Source organism: Nuphar pumila, chromosome 3 (genome assembly GCF_984573655.1).
Source record: "Nuphar pumila chromosome 3, dmNupPumi1.hap1.1, whole genome shotgun sequence".
NCBI classification, from domain to species: Eukaryota; Viridiplantae; Streptophyta; class Magnoliopsida; order Nymphaeales; family Nymphaeaceae; genus Nuphar; species Nuphar pumila.
Genome location: NC_143251.1, coordinates 27,848,336 through 27,868,900, shown reverse-complemented (window position 1 = coordinate 27,868,900; position 20,565 = coordinate 27,848,336). Strand labels below are relative to the sequence as shown.

General features: G+C 35.3%; 1 protein-coding gene across 4 annotated transcripts in view; it reads left to right on the top strand.

Annotated features, from left to right (window-relative positions):
* Window positions 1-20,565, top strand: part of LOC149842407 (uncharacterized) — a 67,271-nt gene that overhangs the window by 9,874 nt on the left and 36,832 nt on the right. For 3 of the 4 annotated variants that reach the window (XM_090001423.1, XM_090001425.1, XM_090001424.1), the window contains one exon: window positions 13,391-14,267. In XM_090001423.1, the coding sequence (XP_089857549.1) occupies window positions 13,417-14,267 (851 nt within the window). In that variant the 5' untranslated portion in view covers window positions 13,391-13,416. Of the gene's footprint in view, window positions 1-13,390; window positions 14,268-19,001; window positions 19,118-20,565 lie in introns of those variants that run through there. The other variant, XM_090001427.1, reaches the window with a different exon arrangement.

Below are 20,565 nucleotides of genomic sequence, written 5' to 3'. Positions count from 1 at the left end.
TAATGATATGATCATCACCAACAATGTCAAAAAGAGTTGATCAAATCAAAACTATTCTTAAAGAAAATTTTGATATGTTTGACCTTTGGTTTTCTAAGATATTTTTTAGGTATTGAAGTTACTTGCCAAGGGGATATATCTATCTCAAATGAAATTTGCAGCGAATCTTGTTGCCAGATCGAGAACCTCAGATGATAAAAGAGTTAGATGCACCTGCAGTCATTAATGGAAATATGAGAGCTAAAGATGTGATCTTATTAGAAGATTCGACTCCATTCAGACAACTTATTGTCTCTCTAACTTATTTGTCTATAACCCAACTACATATTACAATGCTAGTCAATTTCAGCATGCATTGACTACCGTACACATGAGTGTCATATTAAGGATCGTTATATATATATATATATATAAAGAATACTATTACAAAAGGGATTTTCTTATCCTCCTTTTTAAATCTAGTTGCATATACTGACTCTTATTGGGGAGGAAACCTTGATAACTGATACTCAACTACTGGTTTTTGTATGTTTTTAGGCGTTTCTCTTATTTCATAGCAATACAAAAAGCAACAAGTGTCTGGCTTCTACAAAGGTCGAATATAGAGCCATGAAAACTACTACTGTTGAGATTGTTTGGTTGAGAGCTCTTCTTCAGGACATGGGTGTGGATGTCGCAGAATCATCAAGATGTGTTGTGATAATAAGAATGCTTAGCAAGAAATCACACATTTCACGAGCGAACAAAGCATATAGAGATGGATTGACACTATGTTTGAGAGGAGTACTTAAAAGTAACTATTGATCTTCTTTATGTATCATTTGAGTATCTGCTTGCGGATTTCTTTACGAAAGCTTTACCATAGTCGCGTTTTATGTATCTCCTTAGCAATCTTTTTGGTAATTACACCATATTTTTGAGGGGTTGTGTTAAAATATATGTATTTTTTGTATTATATATATAATAGTATACTTGTATGTATGTACATTATATGTATATGTATATTATATATATTATTGATGTAATATTGTTTTCCTTTTTTGTTTGCATTTTTTTTATTTTTATGAACTAGCTGTTACGAGTGCGTAACAGCTAGTTCAACGAGTTTGACTAGCTGTTAGGCACTCCCAACGGTTAGTATAAGATCTGCACCAAAAAACATGTAGAGAAGAAGTGAGAGGAAGAAGAGAAGGGCTGCAACAAACAATTCTCCACAACCCTCATTAGGGTCGTGGGTTACTTTTAAATCAATAAGTATTTTACATGACATAAATACCCCTGATTAATATACTAGAAACAATACAAATAAGAAGGGTAATATGGTCAAGCCGAAGACAATACAACTTAATACATGAAAAGACGTCATATGTTCTTGACGTCAGACTGGTACATCAAATAGATTTTGGATCTGGATTCAAATATGGATCTAGACCCTATAGATCATGTCCTAATACCCTCCCTCAAGTTGTGCATGGTAAAAACCATAAACAACTTGCTCTTTAAGTACCAAAACCTTTCCTTAGTTAATCCTCTTGTAAACAAATCTACAACTTGATCCTAAGTCCCAACAAATTGAGTAGAAATCTCCCCACTTTCAATTTTGCTTCTAATAAAGTGCTGATCTATCTCTATATACTTTATTCTACCATGTTGAATAGGATTGAGAGATATTTTGATTGCGCTTTGATTATCACAAAATAAGATAGAACTTGATATCTGTTGATATAAATCAGATAATAGATATCTAATTCAAATGTTTTCAGATGTTGCTGCTCCCATTGACCTATATTCAACTTCAATACTTGATCAAGTCATTGTCTTTTGTTTTTTACTGCTCTATGAAACCTGGTTCTTCTCAATAAAAACACAATACCCAGAGACATACCTTCTTTCATCCAGATCTTCTGCCCAATCAACATCTGAAAAGGCCATAACTCTTAAAAATACCTTTATCACTATCATTTCTCCGATAACAAAGGTCATCACCAAGAGTGCCTTTCAGATATCTTAGGATTCTTTTGACATCCTCAACATGATTCACTCGAGGACAATGCATAAACTGAGAAACTTGATTGATTGCATAAATAATATCTTGATGAGTAAAAGTGAGATATTGGTGCATACTCACAATACTCCTATACCTTATAGGATCATCGAAAATGTTTCCTTCATCACGTTCAAGTTTTTGTTCCAAGACACTTGGAGTAAATATCCGTTTGCAATCTTTCATTCCATCCCGGTTAAGTAAATCAATAATATACTTATGCCATGTCAACAATACTGAGTCTTTTCTTCGATCAACTTCAATGCCCAAAAAATATTTGCGATCTCCCAAGTCTTTTATTTTGAATCTACTATTTTGCACACTCTTGACTAGGGGTGGGCAACCGGCCTGTCAACCCGATGGGTCAAGCCGACTTGGCCCGCCATGGGCTGGGTTTGGGCCATGATTTTAGGCTCAGACCCGTTAGGTACCAGGCCGAAACCCGGTCCGTTATATACGTGGGCAGGGCTCGGGCTGGCCCGCAGATTACTAGGCCAGCCCAATGGGCTTGAGTTATTTATTAATTTTTTAATAATATAATTTTTTTAAAGATTAACTATTAGTAACTTGGATAACTATTATTATTTACCTAATTAGTTGCATGAGAACTTGCTATTTGTTAATTATTACTATTTACCTAATTAGTTGCATGAAAACTTGCTATTCTCTTATTAATCTCTAGTTTTAGTCAAGCATTTATGCATTTTAAGATTGGGTCAGGCCGGGCCAGACCCGACCCGACCCGACCCGCTTTACATTGGCCCGTTGGGCCAATGGGCCGGGCCATGAGCTTCTCTTCAAATTCGGGCCCATTAAGAACTGGGCCAAAACCCGGCCCGTTTGTAAATGAGCCAGGCCGTTGACTGGGCCGAGCTGGCCTGATGCCCTCCCCTACTCTTCACAACATTAATATGTTCTTTGGAATTTCATGCAACTATGATATCAACATAAATGAGCAATACTGTAATTCATTTATAACCTTTATAGATAAACAAAGAATGATCCAAATGAGATATGTGAAAACCATGCTGTTGAATTTCAAGAGAAAAACTCTCAAACCATGATTGAGAAACCTATTTTAGTCCATATATAGCTTTGTTCAATCTACACACATAGCTGGTTGAATCTTTCTCATTATACCCTTGCGGCTACTCCATATACACCTCCTCCTTGAGGTCTCCGTGCAAAAACACATTTATAACATCTAGTTGACTTAAATGCCAACAATGATCCACTGTTAGAGAAAGAACAACTCTGATAGTTCCCATCTTCACTACTGGACTGAATGCCCCTTCATAGTTCAACCCATGTTCCTGAGTAAAACCCTTTGCAACCAGCCTTGCCTTGCATCTCTCTATTTTGCCATCTGGTTTCTATTTTATTTTAAAGATCCATTTTGATCAAACAACATTATTTCTTGCAGGCATTTTTACAACATTCCATGTACCTTCATATAAAGCCTACATTTCTTCGTTCGTGCTTCGTATACACCTCCTCCTTGAGGTCTCCATGCAAAAATACATTTATAGCATCCGGTTAACTTAAATGCCAACCATGATCCATTGTTAGAGAAATAACAACTCTGATAGTTCCCATCTTCGCTACGGGACTGAATGTCTCTTCATAATCCAACCCATGTTTCTGAGTAAAACCCTTTGCCACCAGCCTTGCCTTGTATCTCTCTATGTTGCCATCTGGTTTATATTTTATTTTAAAGATCCATTTTGATCAAACTACATTATTTCTTGCAGACCTTTTTACAACATTTCATGTTTTACATGTTAAAATATAGTGTATATATTTTTATACTTAACTGATATTTCTATTTTTTGATGTCAGTCAAAATGACTCTTGGAGAGGCTATGGTCGTTGGAGTTGGACTGCCTCCCTTTCAAATGTATGCAAGGCTCTATAAATAGAACCTCACCTTTCTAAGCATATTGGCTATATATAAAAATCTATTTTTTACTTTGTTCTCTTGTGGAATTTGTGCCCTTGTGGAATTCATGCTTTCGTATCTCTTTTACAAGATTGTTATCGGTCCATTAGAGACCATATTATACTTGTGCACTTGTGTAGCCCTTCGTTGGCTTTGTAATTGTAGACATCTCATTTCATTACATGATATCATAGCTTAGGGCTCTTGAAGTGTTGAAAGTTATCTTGGGATTGCTCTCTTTGTGGTGGTGCTCTTCAATCTTTAGTCTTCATGCACAAGCCTTCTTCATTATGGGAGAAAGAAATTCCGCCTCCGTCATCTTCTATAAGCTCAACGAAATCAACTATTTGATGTGGGCTACCGCAATATAAAATCACATCAAAGGTGAAAAGCTTTGGGTTTTTGTTAGTGGAACCACTAATGATCTTCACCTTAAATTAACAAGAAGAGAAGAAGATCAAGTCAAAGCTCTACCCGAAGAAGAAAAAGAGAAAACTTTGCAAGAATACCAAAACAAGTTGGAGGATTGGGAAGCTAGCAATGCTCAAATACTCTTATGGTTTATAAATACCATGGAGTTCAAGATCGCCACCAACATCATCAAATTTAAAAAGGCATGTGCTGCATGGATATTCCTAAAGCGCACATTCATTCAAAAAGATATGGCTAGGCTATATTATCTTTAAGACAAGGTACGTAATACCAAACAAGGAGATAAAAGTGTAAGAGACTTTTATGGTATCTTATTAGGTCCTCCTTGCTTCATAGGACTTCGGCTCCTTCTATAAGTGAGACTTTTGCTCAAATTTGTCAAGAAGAAACAAAACTTGAAATGCACAAGTCTGATGACGTGGTTCTTGCCGTATCAAGACCCAAAATTTTTGTAAAAACTTATAAACCACCTCACTTTGAAAGAAAATTCAATGGAGAACGACATAATGGGGGAGGATCCAATGACAAAATTACTTGTTATCATTGTAAAGAACCAGGGCATATAAGACCGGATTGTCCCCAACTCAAAAAAGTGGCCGCTATAAGTGAAGAACCTCAAGAATCAAAGAAAGATGACAACTTAAATGACTTAACAATTGCCCAAATAGCGGACACCGTCCCACAAATTCTAAAAGTCACTCTTATATCCGGTGCCGCCATCTCCTCTTCTTCTCCTATGAGTAAGTCTTCTTGAATTTTGAACTCCAGAGCCTCTTTTCACATGACTCGTAATGAGTTCCTATTATCTGATTGTACTAATTCATATTTTTTATGTGTGTCATCTGCCGATGGTAGTTCTTTGAAAGTTAAAAGTACAGGAAACTTTAACAATATTTCAATTTTTTTTTGTTCCAATCGGGAGGGTTATTCCAAAATTAGATTTAAACCTTTTTTTTAGTATCTCAAATTTTCGATTATGAGTGGAAAATATTCTTCTCATCTAAGGCTTGTTGGATGCAGGATCTCCAGTTAGGGAAGCTGATTGGGCAAGGCTATAGAAGATGAAATCTTTATTATATGGATTCCTTATGCTTACTTAAATACTCTTTTTGTAATCATATTAAAGAAATTAATTTAGATATTTGGCATAAAAGATTAGGACAACTAAGTATATCCAAATGATCTCATTTTCCATTTTTGAAAAAATTTTCTAAGGATAAAGAATTTGTATGTAAAGATTGTATACTTGAAAAAATGCAAATGATGCCTTTTGGATCTAGAACTTCCTTGACTAATGAAATCTTTGAATTAGTGCATTCAGATGTATGGGGTCCCACTCCCGTTATGTCAAAAGGTGGTTATTTATATTATATTACATTCATAGATGATTTTAGTAGACATACTTGGATCTACTTCCTTAAACTCAAATTTGAAGTTTTTTCGTACTTTAAAAATTTCGTAATCTTGTTAAAAATCAATTTAAAACAAATATTAAAATCTTCCGCTCCGACTCAGGTGGAGAGTTTCTTTTAAATGATTTTCAATCATATCTAAAAACTCATGGTATTTTACACCAAAGATCTTGTCCTAGGACCCATCAACAAAATGGTATTTTTGAAAGAAAGTACCATCATATTATTGAAACTACTAGGACCCTGCTCATTTAAAAAAAATTTTGGGACGAAGCCACTCTCACCGCGATATATCTAATAAATAGAATGCCTTCTCAAACTTTGGAAAACAAAATCTCCAATTGAAAAACTCTTTAAAATCTTCCCTGATTTGAAAAAACTAAGGGTCTTCGGTTGTAAATGCTTTGTGCTTCTTGAAAAATACAACAAACTCTCTCCTTAAGTTATAAAATGTGTTTTTCTTGGATATGCCAAAAATAAAAAAGGCTATCGATGCTATGATAAAAAAAATGATAAACTTTATGTCTCTAGAAATATAACATTTCTTGAAAATAAAAATGGATTTGATCTTGAAAAACCTAAGGAAGAATCCGAGTATGCCTTCTTGTTTGATTTGTTACCTAAATCAAATAATGAAATTATTGATAATGATGATATTGATAATTTTGAGTCAAATAATAGACCAAGTGAAGAAAGATAACCAACTCATAACCTCTTATAATACTCTAGATGAGATATTGGGGAGCATCCATGTGCTTTTGAAAAGTATAGTCAACTAACAAATGTTGAAGAGTCTAGTGTTAGAAGATCTGAATGAATACATAGGCCTCCAAATAGGTTTGTCTCCTATGAATCCTTCTCTCTAAACTACCGGGCATGTTTTCTAGCAATTCATTTATATCATGAACCATTTAACTATAAAGAAGCTAAAAACATAAAAGAATAACTAGAAGCTACGAAAATAGAATTAGATGCATTACACAAGGCCTATACTTGGGCAGTCCAATATCTTCCTAAGGGAAAGAAGACAATAGGATGTAGACGGATATTTAAAGTCAAAACAAAGAGTGATGGGTCCCTAGAAAGATATAAAGCAAAATTAGTTGTAAAAGGATATTCACAGAAATATGAAATATATTATGAGGAAACATTTGCCCAGTAGCTCGCATGGCCACAGTTAGGGCTCTAGTTGCAGTAACATCCATTAGAAATGACCTATATATCAGTTAGATGTTAAGAATACTTTCTTAAATAAAAATTTAAATGAAAAAGTTTATATGGAACCTCCCCTTGGTCTGACTATTTAAAATGTAATGGTTCTTTGTCTTTAAAAAACTTTATATGGGCTTAAACAAGCTCCTAAAGTACAATATGATCAATTTAGTGGAACTGTGTTGAACCTTGGATTTAAATCCTATTATACTGACATTGCTCTTTTTGTAAGATCTATAAGTACCTCACGTATCATTCTGCCTTTGTATGTTGATGATATAATCATCACTGGGAATGATCAGAAGAAAATTAAAGAAATTAAGATTATGCTTAAGAAATCTTTTGATATGACTGACCTTAGTTTTTTGAGATATTTTTTAGGAATTGAAGTAGCATACTCGCCAAGAGGGTACATTTTGTCTCAAATAAAGTTTGCAGTTGATATTGTTGCGTGTTCGAAAATCATAGATACAAAATATGCTAATACTCATGAAGTGATAACTGCTAAAATGAGATTTAAAGACAAAATTTTGTTAGATGATCCAATTCCTTATAGACAACTTATTGGATCATTAATGTACTTATCTATTACCAGACCAAACATTATACATACAATATATACTGCAAGTCAGTTTCAACATGCGCCTACATCAGTTTACATAAGTGTTGTGTTAAGAATAGTTTGATACATAAAAAAATCTATATCTAAAAGGCTATTCTTATCCTCTTCATCGTCTTTAAATCTTATTGCGTATACAAATTCTGATTGGGGCAGGGATTCCAATAACCGTCACTCAACTATAAATTTTTGTGTGTTTGTAGGTGATTCTCTCATATTTCTTGAAGATGCAAAAAACAACAGAAAGTGTCTTTTATCTTCCACAAAAGCTGAATATAGGGTGATGACTACAACAACAACCGAGATCGTGTGGATGAGATCATTACTTTCAGATATGGGTGTTGATGATTCAGAACCTTCAAAATTATGCAGTGATAACAAAAGTGTCATATATATAAGCAACAATCACACTTTTCATGAACGAACAAAACATATTGAGATTGCCACTATGTTCGAGAAGAATACTTGAAGGGAACAATTTCTTTACCATATGTTCAATCCGAGTTTCAAATTGCGGACTTCTTCACCAAAGCTCTTCCTCTACCAAGATTTTTGTATCTTCTTAACAAACTTTCGATGATCTTGCCGTAAGTTTGAGGGGGAGTGTTAAAATATAGTGTGTATATTTTTATACCTAACTAATATACACATATTTATACAATATACGTGTATCTGTTGGAGAGGCAGTCCAACTAGTCGTTGGACTGCAACCAACAGTCATAAATATTACCGTTGGATTGCCTCCCTTTCAAATGTATATAAGGCTCTATAAATAGAGCCTCACCCCTCTATGTAAAACATGCTTTTCTAAGCATATTGGCTATATACAAAAATCTGTTTTTTACTTTGTGTTCTTGTGGAATTTGTGCCATTGTACTCTCGTCGAATTCATGCTTTCGTATATCTCTTTTAGGAGATTGTTATCGGTCAATTAGATACCATATTATACTTGTGCACTTGTGTAGCCCTTCGTTGGCTTTGTGATTGTGCACATCTTGTTTCATTATATTACATTCATATAAATCCTGCATTTCTTCATTCATAGCCTCAATCTATTTGTTGAATTTTGATGCTTGATTGTATGATCGAGGCTCTTCATGTGGAGATACAACAACTAAAAAGATTTGATGATCCATGCTGAAATTTTCATAACTTACCTATCTATCAATAGGGTGACACAGTCTTCCAGATCTTTTGATTATTTGTTGTTCAATATGATCATTTTCAGATTCAACATTTTCTTGTTCTGTGCTGATCTCAGATGCATTTTCAGATTCAACATTTTGAATCCTGCTGCCGTATATAATTCCTTTGAATCTTCCTTCTGTGCTATTGAAATGATCAACTTGCTGTCCCTCCACCTTTTGTTGGTCCATCCCATATGTGCACCTCTAATCTGTCATTGTTTGCATCATTTGCTGTTGATGCCTCAATAGAGAACATACCATAATCTAACCAATGCTGATATAGCTATTTTGACTGCAATTGAATACTTTGTACATTGCTGCCATTTGAAACAAAATCAGATTCATCAACAACAACATTTCTGGAAATACAAATATATTTATTTTCAACGTCATAGCATCTATGCCCCTTATAGTTCTGCATATCCAACAAATTTGCAGACATGGGATCTTTTGTCAACCTTGTTTCGCAGAGAGGCATCAATGTGTACATAACACGTGCAGCCGTATGCCTTTAGATAATTATAATTAGGATGCTGGCCAAACAATTCATAATGTGGCGATTTATATTGCAGCAGTTTCATAGGCAATATATTTATGGTATGCACGGTTGTATGGAAGGCCTTTGTCCAAAGAAATAAACGGACAAATCTTGCATTCATCATGGCTAGTGCACTTTCAACAATGTGCTTGTGTTTCCTCTTAGTAAGTCTATTTTATTGAGGTGTCCATTTACAAGATACCCTTCGATTAATTCCATTCTCCCTAAGATATTGAATAAAGCCATTTGAAGAATTCTCACCCCACCATCACATTGGAAATTAAGAATGAATAAAGAAAACTGATTTCGAACTATAGCATAAAAGTTTCTAAAAATTGTAAAAACTTATGCTTCTATTCCATGAAGAATATCCATGTATATCGAGAATGGTTATCAATGAAAGTGACATAATATCAACTCTCGGAAGAAGCAATAGTTGAGGCCGGTCCCCATACATCAGAATGTATGATTTCAAACAGTTTATAAACTCTTTTATTATTTGAAATAAATGGAATTACATGACTCTTAGACATTTGACAGCTAGGACAAATTACTCGACTTAAGCTAGATGGCGAAATCAAATTATTAGAAACAAGCCTCTCAATAAAGGCCTTATTACAATCGAGTAAATGACTATGCCAAACATTTGACTTATTTGACTCTAACTCATTTACCAAACAACATGACTTTTCAACATCTTGGATTGTAACACGATCCAACGGATTCTCCTTGAAGAGATACATATTCCCCATCTTTCTCCTTAAACGAACGTCCTCTTCATGTGAAGATCCTTCACATAAACAGAAAGAGTAAAAACAATACAAGAATTGGTATCATCAACAAGTTTAGAAACTAAAACAAGATTTTTTTTTGTGTTTGGAACAAAGAAAACATTCAATAGACAAAGATATGAATTGGACATGGGAATGAAAGCATTTCCAGTGTGTGATGGGGTGATGAGTGCCATCTCTTGTAATAACTCTATCTCTACCAAAATAAGGAGACAAGTTTTTAAGTTTACCTTCAACCCCAGTAATATGATTTGTTGTATCAAAATCAACCTACCAAACTCCTTAATCATTATGCTTTAGATTCAACTCTGCCAAGGTGGCTAATAGAAGCTGTCTATCCACCGGTTCCGTCCCTGATCCTCTAGTGGTGCACTTTTATTCTATAAACTGTGCTCTCTAACATACCTGAGATCATTCTTATGCCAGTAGTTTGCTTTAATATGTCAAGGTTTCTTGCAAATGTAGCATGTGGGTATTCTCTTGCCTTGATAAGAAATGAGAGGTGTATTAGGAAGTGAGAGCAGCCCACGTCTTTTCATGTCTCCTCTTCCTTTCCCAAATTATGTACTTGAAATTAGTACATTATGACTGTTTGCTGCCACTGTAGGATTTTCAACAGATCCTCCTAAATTCATCTCAAATTGCAACAACTTAGGATGTAAAGCTTCAAAAGTGGGCAGCTCATCAAAACAAGACAAGGTAGTATAAAAAACACTGTATTCGAGCCCTAATCCATTAAGGTTGTGCCTTATCTTTGTCTGGAATTATGCAGCCAATCACAGGAAGCTGATCTGCGATTTCCTTTATCTTATTAAGGTACTCCATGATAGACATGGAACCCTTTTTAAGATTCAGGAACTCTCTTTTTAGGAACACAACTTTGGCCTCAGAAACCTGTGAAAACGTTTGCACAAGTTGGGTCCACAACTCCGTAGTTGTGCAATCATCCATAATGCTTACCAGATCCTCTTGTGACAATGTAGACGTGATATATGCTACAAACGCCTGATCGCGTTTCATCCAGAAAATGTATTATGGGTTTCGAACCTGTGAAGATTTGATAACAACCCCTTTTATCATTTTCTTCCCTTAGTATGAATTCCGGTGGGGCAAGTGACCAAAAAGGTCTTGGCTCCGAATAAAAGCAATGATCTGTCTTTTTCATGTAAGAAAATTTGAGGTATTTAATTTTTTGAAAACTAACTGGTTGAGGAAGCTTGTTGAAAGAACCAAAGAGGAAGAAAAAAATCTATGGCAGGTAAAAGGTGGAAGAAAATGTTCAGAAAAGGAATGCTGCAATAACAAAATCTGTCTGCGTTTTTTTTTTTGCAGATCAGGGACAACTCACGAAAATATCAAATAGATGCAGGAATAAGACAAGAATGATTAATAATCATAAATAAATGTTTATTTGAAGATATGCAATATTAAGAAATTAATTATCAGAATAAATATTGGGACATTTCAAAAGATATCAGATCCAATACAAATCTGATTTGAAAATCTGCCAGATAGAATCAAATTTGAAGGAAACAATCAAGAAAAGGAACCAAATATTCTGAATAAGGAACAAAAAACCCAAAATTCGATCTGGGGTTTTTGATTGAAAAGGACACAAATTTTTCATATCAATTTCAGACAAAACAATTAGTCAACAAACAAGATGAAAATAAGAAAATAAACTTAGATCAATATATTCGATCTATATGTTTTTCTTATTTTCTCGAAAAGAATGTTGAGGGATAACGTGAGGAAAGGAGGAAGCAAAGGAGGGAGAAATAATAGAAGGAAACAATGATGGGTGGAAGCCAATACCTTTTTAACTCACTTGGATGGAAGAGTCGAAATACTGCTCTGATACCATATAAGATCTGCACCAGAAAATATGTACAAAAGAAGAGAGGAAGAAGAGAATGGCTGCAACAAACAATTCTCAACACCCCTCGTTAGGGTCGTGGGTTACATTTAAATCAATAAGTATTTTACATGACAGAAATACCCCTGATTAATATACAAGAAACCATACAATAAGGGTAATATGGTCAAGCTGAACACAATATAACTTAATACATGAAAAGACGTCATATGCTGCTAATGTCAGACTGGGATGTCAAACAGATTTTGGATCTGGATCCAGACCTGATAGATCAGGTCTCAATTGTTAGTTGGCTCTCCTTGTTCCTCTCTACTATGTGTATTTAAATGAGTATCTTACCCATTATTTGGCATGCTCTTAAGTAGAAAATTGATCAATAAAATATATATTTTTATGTGTTCTCTCATTTTCAATCTTTTGTGCCTTAGAGCTCTTGTATTTCCCTTAGTGGCTTGTGTATTGCCCTTAGTGGTGTGTGTTTTGAATTACTGCCTATTGCTATCTCGTGTATCTTTTCTTTTTCACTTGATTACATCCAGTGGTTGATTGTGATTTAGCTCAGATTCATTTGTTTCAGGTTAAACTAGTTAAGAGTTTGACCATTTTAGGTGTCTTGCAAAATTCAAGGTTGAACTGCAATCCAATCCTTGATGATATCTTTGCATGCTTTCCTAGTGGTTGCTTGTGATACAAATAAAACTGTTAACGGTACAGCATCTCAGCCAAGGGGATCTTGATTTAGAATTTGAATCCTCCACTTAAGGAAAATTAAAAAGAGGAGAAAAACTTTGGAGGGACCATAATTAACTTGATCAGCATTTTCTACCTGGATCACATGTCCCAGATGCTTGCCAACAGAAAGACTGAGGGACGTTATGAATATTCCATGAAATGTCTATTTCCCTTTTCATAAGAAGCATATGGAGAAAAACAATACTTTAAACTTTAAAGAGATTTGCGATAATACGACTGAATAATTTAATTTAAGTATGTCGTACAGGCAAGCACCTGGCATCTTAGTTGACCAAGTTGTGGCTTTATACGTTATTGGTGGGATTTTGTTTCTTTATGTTTTGTTCATGTTCTGTAATTGTTATCATTATCATTAATGGTAGTAGTCTAGTGTCTACCACTGCAACTGTTGTTGCTGCTGCTGCTACTACCTACTACTACCACTACTACCACCACCACCAATGTCACCAATATTTGTTAAAGCTGCTGCTATATTTTTCCTTATGTTTCTAAAATCATGAAATATGTAGATGATTCTCTTCATGTATATTATTGTATTAATTTCACCTACTGTCATCTTAAGCATACATGAACTTTTTGAATTACAGGCTCATTAAGATTCTGGAGACTGGTAATGGATGATGAAGGAGAAATGGCAGCATTAAGGTCTCAGCTCAGCCAAATGAAAATCATATGGATCCATGAGCTGGAGCGACGTCGACAACAAGAAGAAATGTTACAAGCAAAACTGACTGAGGTGAAGGAGTGTGTTGTCAGCTATGAGAAAAAGGAGAAGAGGGAATTAGAAGTTCTCTGGCAAAGGGTCAAGACTGCTTCTACCTGGATGACATACTTGAAGTCAAAGGCCAAAGTTATGGCTATACCACATCTTGCACATACTTCGTGTGGGATAAAGCATCAAGAGGGAGTGGGATTTATTGACAAAAATGGCACACTATTAGCAGATTGGTCCAAGGATGTTGATCTTTCTCTTTTTGAAAGTTTAGATGAAAAAAAAAACCAGATCAGGAATAACCAAGGGCCCTTTAATGAATATGATGGAGCATACATTGGCGACATAATCAAGTCAGTGCTATTGGTAACAGATGTGATGGAGGCACTTGTTAAGAGGGTTATTATTTCTGAAACAGAAACAGCTTTTGAGAAGGAAAAGGTAAATTTAGGCCAAGAAGAGATAAGAAAAAAGTCACTCCAAATTGAGAAAATGTCAGCTAGAGTAGAAGAGATGGAAAAGTTGGCACTGGGTACCGACCAAATGTTGAAAGAAATGCGCCAAAAGATAGAAGATATGGCGGAAGAGACATCTAGGCAAAGGCAACGAGCTGCAGATAATGAACAAGAACTCTTTCGAGTGAGGCAGGATGTGGAGTCTCTTAGATCAAGTATTAGTGGTCTTGTCAGCGTAAGGCAAACACTTATATCATCAGAGAAACAATTCCAAACAATGGAGAAACTTTTTGAAAGGTAAGGCATTTTTTTCTATGTAAACTATAGATGATGTAATATAAAAGTTTTTATAGTACTTGTAATATTCTAGGCAAGGTTGTAAGTAGCGTATCATTACCAGTATCCGTCGACCCAATAGTAACACCGTATCGTAAAATTTTAATAAAAAAAATCAAGAAAAATTAAAAAAATTCAGTAAAAAATCTAGAAAAATATTTCACATGAAATAATGTTGAATTGAACAAACTACGTACATAAAATCACATTATGAAGCATTTATGTCTCTATTACATACCACAAGAGCTATGCTACATGGGTGCGGGTGCAGTGATGCGACACTTTAAACAAATTTGGGTGCGGGAGGGTATATATATATATAACTTGAGGGGCTCGAGGGACCTCTACCCCCCTATTTTTTTTAATGTGTGTGTGTGTGTGGGGTGGGTGGGGGGCTCGAGGTACCCCCCACCCCTATTTTTTTAATGGGGCGGGGAGCTCGAGGTACCCACCATATTTTTTTAATGGAGGGGAGGGCCTCAAGGTACCCCTTTCATAGGTTTTTTTTGGTCTAAAATGGACTCGGTCAAAGTTGGCTGAGTCCATTTTGGACAGATATGACCTTGGGTGTGGTTGACTGCACTTAGGGTCATTTTGATTGCATTGGGTGTTGCACCCGCACCCGCGTCGCGTTGTGTCGTGTCGACGCAGTTGCGGCACCCTATTGGGTGAATCCGTGTGACGTAGCACAAGAGTCATACTTTCATATTACATAAACAAAAACATCTTATAAGAACAAGTTTTTTAATAAAACATGAATACATGATTCATCAATAATCATAATTATTTTCATTATCTTCTTCTTCTCCTTCTTCGGCATCCACATCGTCTCCAAGATACGTGGGGTCTTCATTATCTACCTATTGTGCTCTTTCCATGTTAATCCATTGAATGTCATCTTCATTCAAAAGTTCATCTGCTTCTTCTTCAACCCATGCGTCCAATTCATCAAAATGTTCCAAACTGATGAGACCAAATTTTTCTTTGTGCCTCCTTGCTAATAACTTTTTGATTTGCCTAAAAAGATGACATGAAAAAAATTAAAATTAGTTGAGTTTTGAATGAAAATGACAAATAAACTTTACAATTTTATATACATTTGCTTTAGTCGTAAGTTGTAGCGAACGTAGATGAGGTCATTGAGCCTTTTGTGCTCCAATATGTTTATTCTTTTGGTATGGATTTGCTCGAAGATATTCCATTTTCTCTTACATCCACTTGCACTACATATTTGACTTAGAATGCGAATGGCAAAAACTCTCATATTTGGAACATCACTTCTCAACCTAGCTCACCACAAGTCTGAAAAAAAAGAAAATGAGAAATCAATTATAAGACAATAACAAATATACAATCATATAAAACATCATAACTAAATAATAATTTGAAATTAAAATTGAAATAGACAAAATAAATTACTTGAATGCATTATGGCACGGTTTCACATAGATGCAGGTCTCCCCATGTCATATAATGCATTATCATAAGTTTCCATTTTCTTATGAATAATTAAGGTTCAACCTTTTGATGCAATCTAAAGGCCCTTTGTTGACTTCCCTGTCCATTTTAAAATGGAGTATCTAAATGCATGATTTAAATAGTATGCTGCAGCATGAAGAGGTTGATGAAGTTGCCCAGTCTACCTATGATCAATAATTTTTCATATAAGCATGTAGAATTTTTTCTTCCCCTTCAAATTATCTCTAATGACCTCTTTTGCCTTATCCATGCCTTTATAGAGATAACCTATAGTTGTTTTGTCTTCACTGTCAACCAATTGAAGCATCTTTATCAAAGGTATAGTTATTCTCAATAACTTTATGCATGGATCCCAAAATTCACTTTTGAATACAATATCTACAATTTCTCTAGTTTTTTTTTTGTGTGCATGGGGATATGCATTACAGTCATTTGATGAAAACATTTTTTTAGTGCAGCTTTATTCTTTACTAAACTTTGCACTGTCAAAAGATTCATAGCAAATCTAGTAACTGCACTACGAATCAACTCAACACCACTATTATACTTTCTCTTTAGGCTCAAAATCCATGCATGATTGTAAATAAATTTAATAATTTCTTGGCAACATTCAACTGTCTGATGTACCTCATCCATGCTGCCAACGTCCTCAAGCATGAGGTCTATGCAATGGGCAGTACACGAGGTCCAAAAGAATGACCCAAAATTTTCTATCAATTCTTTACATATTGATCTATAATTTGCTGCATTATCAGTAATGAACTATATAATGTTTTGAGGTTGAACCTCTTTTACAACCTCGTAAAAAACTCTCAACAATGTGTCTGCTGTCTTGGGCGTATAAGACAAATCAATTGATTTAAAAAACATGGTTTCTTTGGGTCAATAAACAAGAAAATTTATCAAAGTCCTTGACTTTCTATCTGTTCACCTATCTGCCATGATGCTACACCCAGTTTCTCTTTATGACTGCTTCATCTCATCACAATAAGCCTTAACTTCATTCACATTAACATCTAAAATCTTTCTTCTTAAAGCATGATATGAACACATCTGCTATGACCTTAAAATGAAAGAAATTTTTCACATTGAAAGAAATGCAGGCATCATACAACCATCTCCCAACCATGATATCCGTCTACTCGACTAAATGCTAAGGAGTCATAGCAATACGAATGTCGGGCTGTGCACCAGGGGCAGTCCTAGTAGGAAAAAAGCTCTTAATAGAGCTTCTAGCTCTATTTCCTTGTCCTCCTCTTGAAGAACTCCCTCTTTCTCTTCTTCTTTCTTCTCATCTTTTTTTTGTGCCTACGACACTACTACTAGCACCAGCCACACTTTTTCCCTTTGCTGCAGAACTTCTTACTTATGATCCTATGCTATGGGCTGTAGGATCAGAAGTAGAGAGCTCATCCTAGTAATACACATCCTCTCAGGGCTCCGCATACTCTATTTCTGCCACATCCATCTCTCTTTCTTGTCTTTTTCCTCTAAGATCATCAAGTAATTACTGATATTGCCATTTTATGACATCCGACAATTTTCTTGACGTGCATGCGACAACATTATGATGTGTTCTGGCTAAATGATACTTCAACCAAGAGATACCACCCGAAACACTATTTTGGCAATATTTGCATTTGATTCTTAATCGGTTTCCACTCATTACTTAAGTGCACCATTGCCATGCCCGATCTTTCAATGCCATTTTCTCCCAAAAACACTCAATAACAAGCAAATAATAAAGATTTTTTTTCTTAACCCACTTCCTTGAATGAAAACATGGGTGCAAATCCACTCTTACTTGAAAAAATCGCAAAACCCTCTCTCTTGATCACGAATCGGCCCCCAAATTGATCTCTCAGAACCTAGGGTGCGTGAGTTCCCTTACAATAACCTCTACACATGTGTAGAAGTTTGCCTTAAGAGGGCTTTTAAACCAAAAACAAAAGACTTATTTTCAGGTCTTTTAAAGTGTGTTAGATCCTTATTGTACGATATAGGGAGTATCGTACAATATGGGTCGATACAGGGGTTTATCGTACGATACACCCGATACGGGTATGATACACACTTGTATCATGATACGAGAGTGTATCGTTAGACGAAAAAGTAACGATACGTATCATACGATACAACATGATACAAACAACCTTGATTCTAGGTGAAGATTTTAGCTTCCCTAATTTGATCATATATGGCATCTATTAGCTTGTCAGGCTTCTGTTTAGCAAATTGTACTTGCTTGATCCTATGCCTTGGAGACTAGGTAGTTGTGTGTTCCATCTTCTGTAGTTCTTAAATACTTTATAGTTTATTCACGTAGATATGTTTCATTCATTAGAGGCAAGGATATATGCAAAGACATTTGGGAAGAACGAAACACATCAAAATGGAGTGCCACTACGTTCGGGAAGAACACTTGAAGGGGACTATTGATTTACCATATGTACCATCTGAATTTCAGATCGCAAATTTCTTCACCAAAGCATTTCCTTTACCACATTTTCTTTTTCTTCTTAACGAACTTTCAGTGATCTCACCACAAGTTTGGGAGAGTGTCAAAATATGATTATATATATATATATCAGCTGTATTTTAGTCATTTCCTCTACTGTAATGGGGATAGCCTAGTAGAGGCTGTTTTGTTTCTTTTGCTTTTTTATTTTGCTGTTTTCTTTTTTTTATTTTCTGTTTTTTCAGTCAATAGACTGTTGGGGCAGTGCATGGCTCTATAAATATGGCCATTCTCTCTATTGTAAATTATGCTTGTTCAATCATATTTGTGACTCAATACATTTAATTTTTACATTGTGTCTCTTGTGAGATTTGTATTGTGTGTTTATCTCCTTTTATGAGATTGTATGACCCATTAGTGGCATTCTCTTGCTTTTGTTGTTACTTCATTTTAGCGTGCATGTGTGTGTGCACACATGTATAAGAAAGTGGATGCTGAAAACTACTCATAAAAATATAAGATGTATTAAAAGACAGGTACTTCATTTGTTCTCATAACTTTCTCATTGATCATTGATGATTCATGTGAAATATGAACATGTAATTAAAAAAGTCATCAAGATCTTATAAAATCTTTATATATTAAGGAGCAAATTCTTGGGCTCTTTTAGCTCTCTAGCATTTTTGACATTTTATATCAAAACCTAGTGTTTTAGAAGAACTGATGAAACTTTGTTGCTTTCATTGAAAAATAAGCAGGCAGTGTGACTCGTGAATGTCACCAAGTTGATGGGATGTAATGAGTTTGAAACCCATGGGGCTGGATCCTTTGCCACGGGGATAAAGCTGGGTGTTCTCACTGGTGGGCAAAGGGGGACATGGAGTTTTATGCCAATAAACTTGGTGAGAGGAGTCTATTCCCTGCTTATCACAAAAAAAAAGGAAAAAAAGACTTAAGCTGATTTTTTCACATGAAACTACTGAAAAACATTCATCTGTTTTTTTCACAAGTACCTGAAGGATCGAACTCATAATGCTGCACAACTTATGGGGAGTGTTCTGTGGTCTTTGTTGAGGCCTATGGGTCGACCTCTCCTGCTGCTATATAGTGTTATAGCACTTAGCCTCTTTTGTTTTTTAAGGATCTTTGTGTCCATGGTATGTGCAAGTTTAATGTTCATTCTTCCACAAATAAGAAATAGTTCAAGCCCTAATATCATGTTGCTCTCTCTCTCTCTCTATATATATATTGATGACGAGGAACCCTCACCGAGGGTCAGTTAATGGGCCTGCCGCCCTATGAGGTAAACCCCGGGTGGGGTCACCGAAACCCAAGCCCTTACGGAGCCCACCAGTTAAAGGCACCCGCAGATCCAGTGGGTGTCGAACATGGGACGAAGGGGTCAGCACCTTTTCCACAAGCCCGCTGCCACTCAGGCGACTCGGGTGTGTGTGTGTGTGTATATATATATATATATGTATATAGATAGATAGATATAGAGAGAGAGAGAGAGAGAGAGAGAGAGAGAGAGAGAGAGAGAGAGAGAGAGAGAGAGGATCACATTTGCTACTGTTGTTTGTTGGTATAAATGCCTCTTTTTTTTCTCATTTTTTGGTTATTTTTCATGAAACTAACATTACAAATGTGATCTACATGTTTTTCTTAGTAGGAATCGGCTCTTAGATCGTCTGATTATGACGCGTAAGCATGTTTTTATAAGTCTTCAAAAATCAACAGCCTACAATATGCAATATTTTCCCGGGCTATGGTACCCAGACACTCCATTTTTGCCCTCCGTACCCTTGTCGACATGCGTATCCTTGTGTCTACACCCGGATACGCCATTTTATCCTCCGTACATACAAGTTTGTATGTAATTAATCATTTATAATTATATTTTCAGTTTATAGCTTTATATTTTCAGTATATAATATATATTTTAGATATAACATATATATTTAGATTATATTCAGTTTATTTTGAATTTATTATATATATATATATATATATATATATATATATATATATATATATATATATATATATATATATTAGCCGTGTCCCCATACCCACATTTTTTGGAATTGTTGTGTTGTACTCTCCATACCCATGCCCAGATGACATATTTCCCGGATCATAAAATCATGTTCTTTCATCGAAAAACATGATCCAAAGCCAGTCCCCAGTATTTTGAACATGCTGAATCCATCCATTCGGTCGGCTTGGATCAAAACTACTTGCGCCATGGAGATCCAGAGGCATTTGTACCAATATATATATATATATATATATATATATATATATATATATATATATATATAT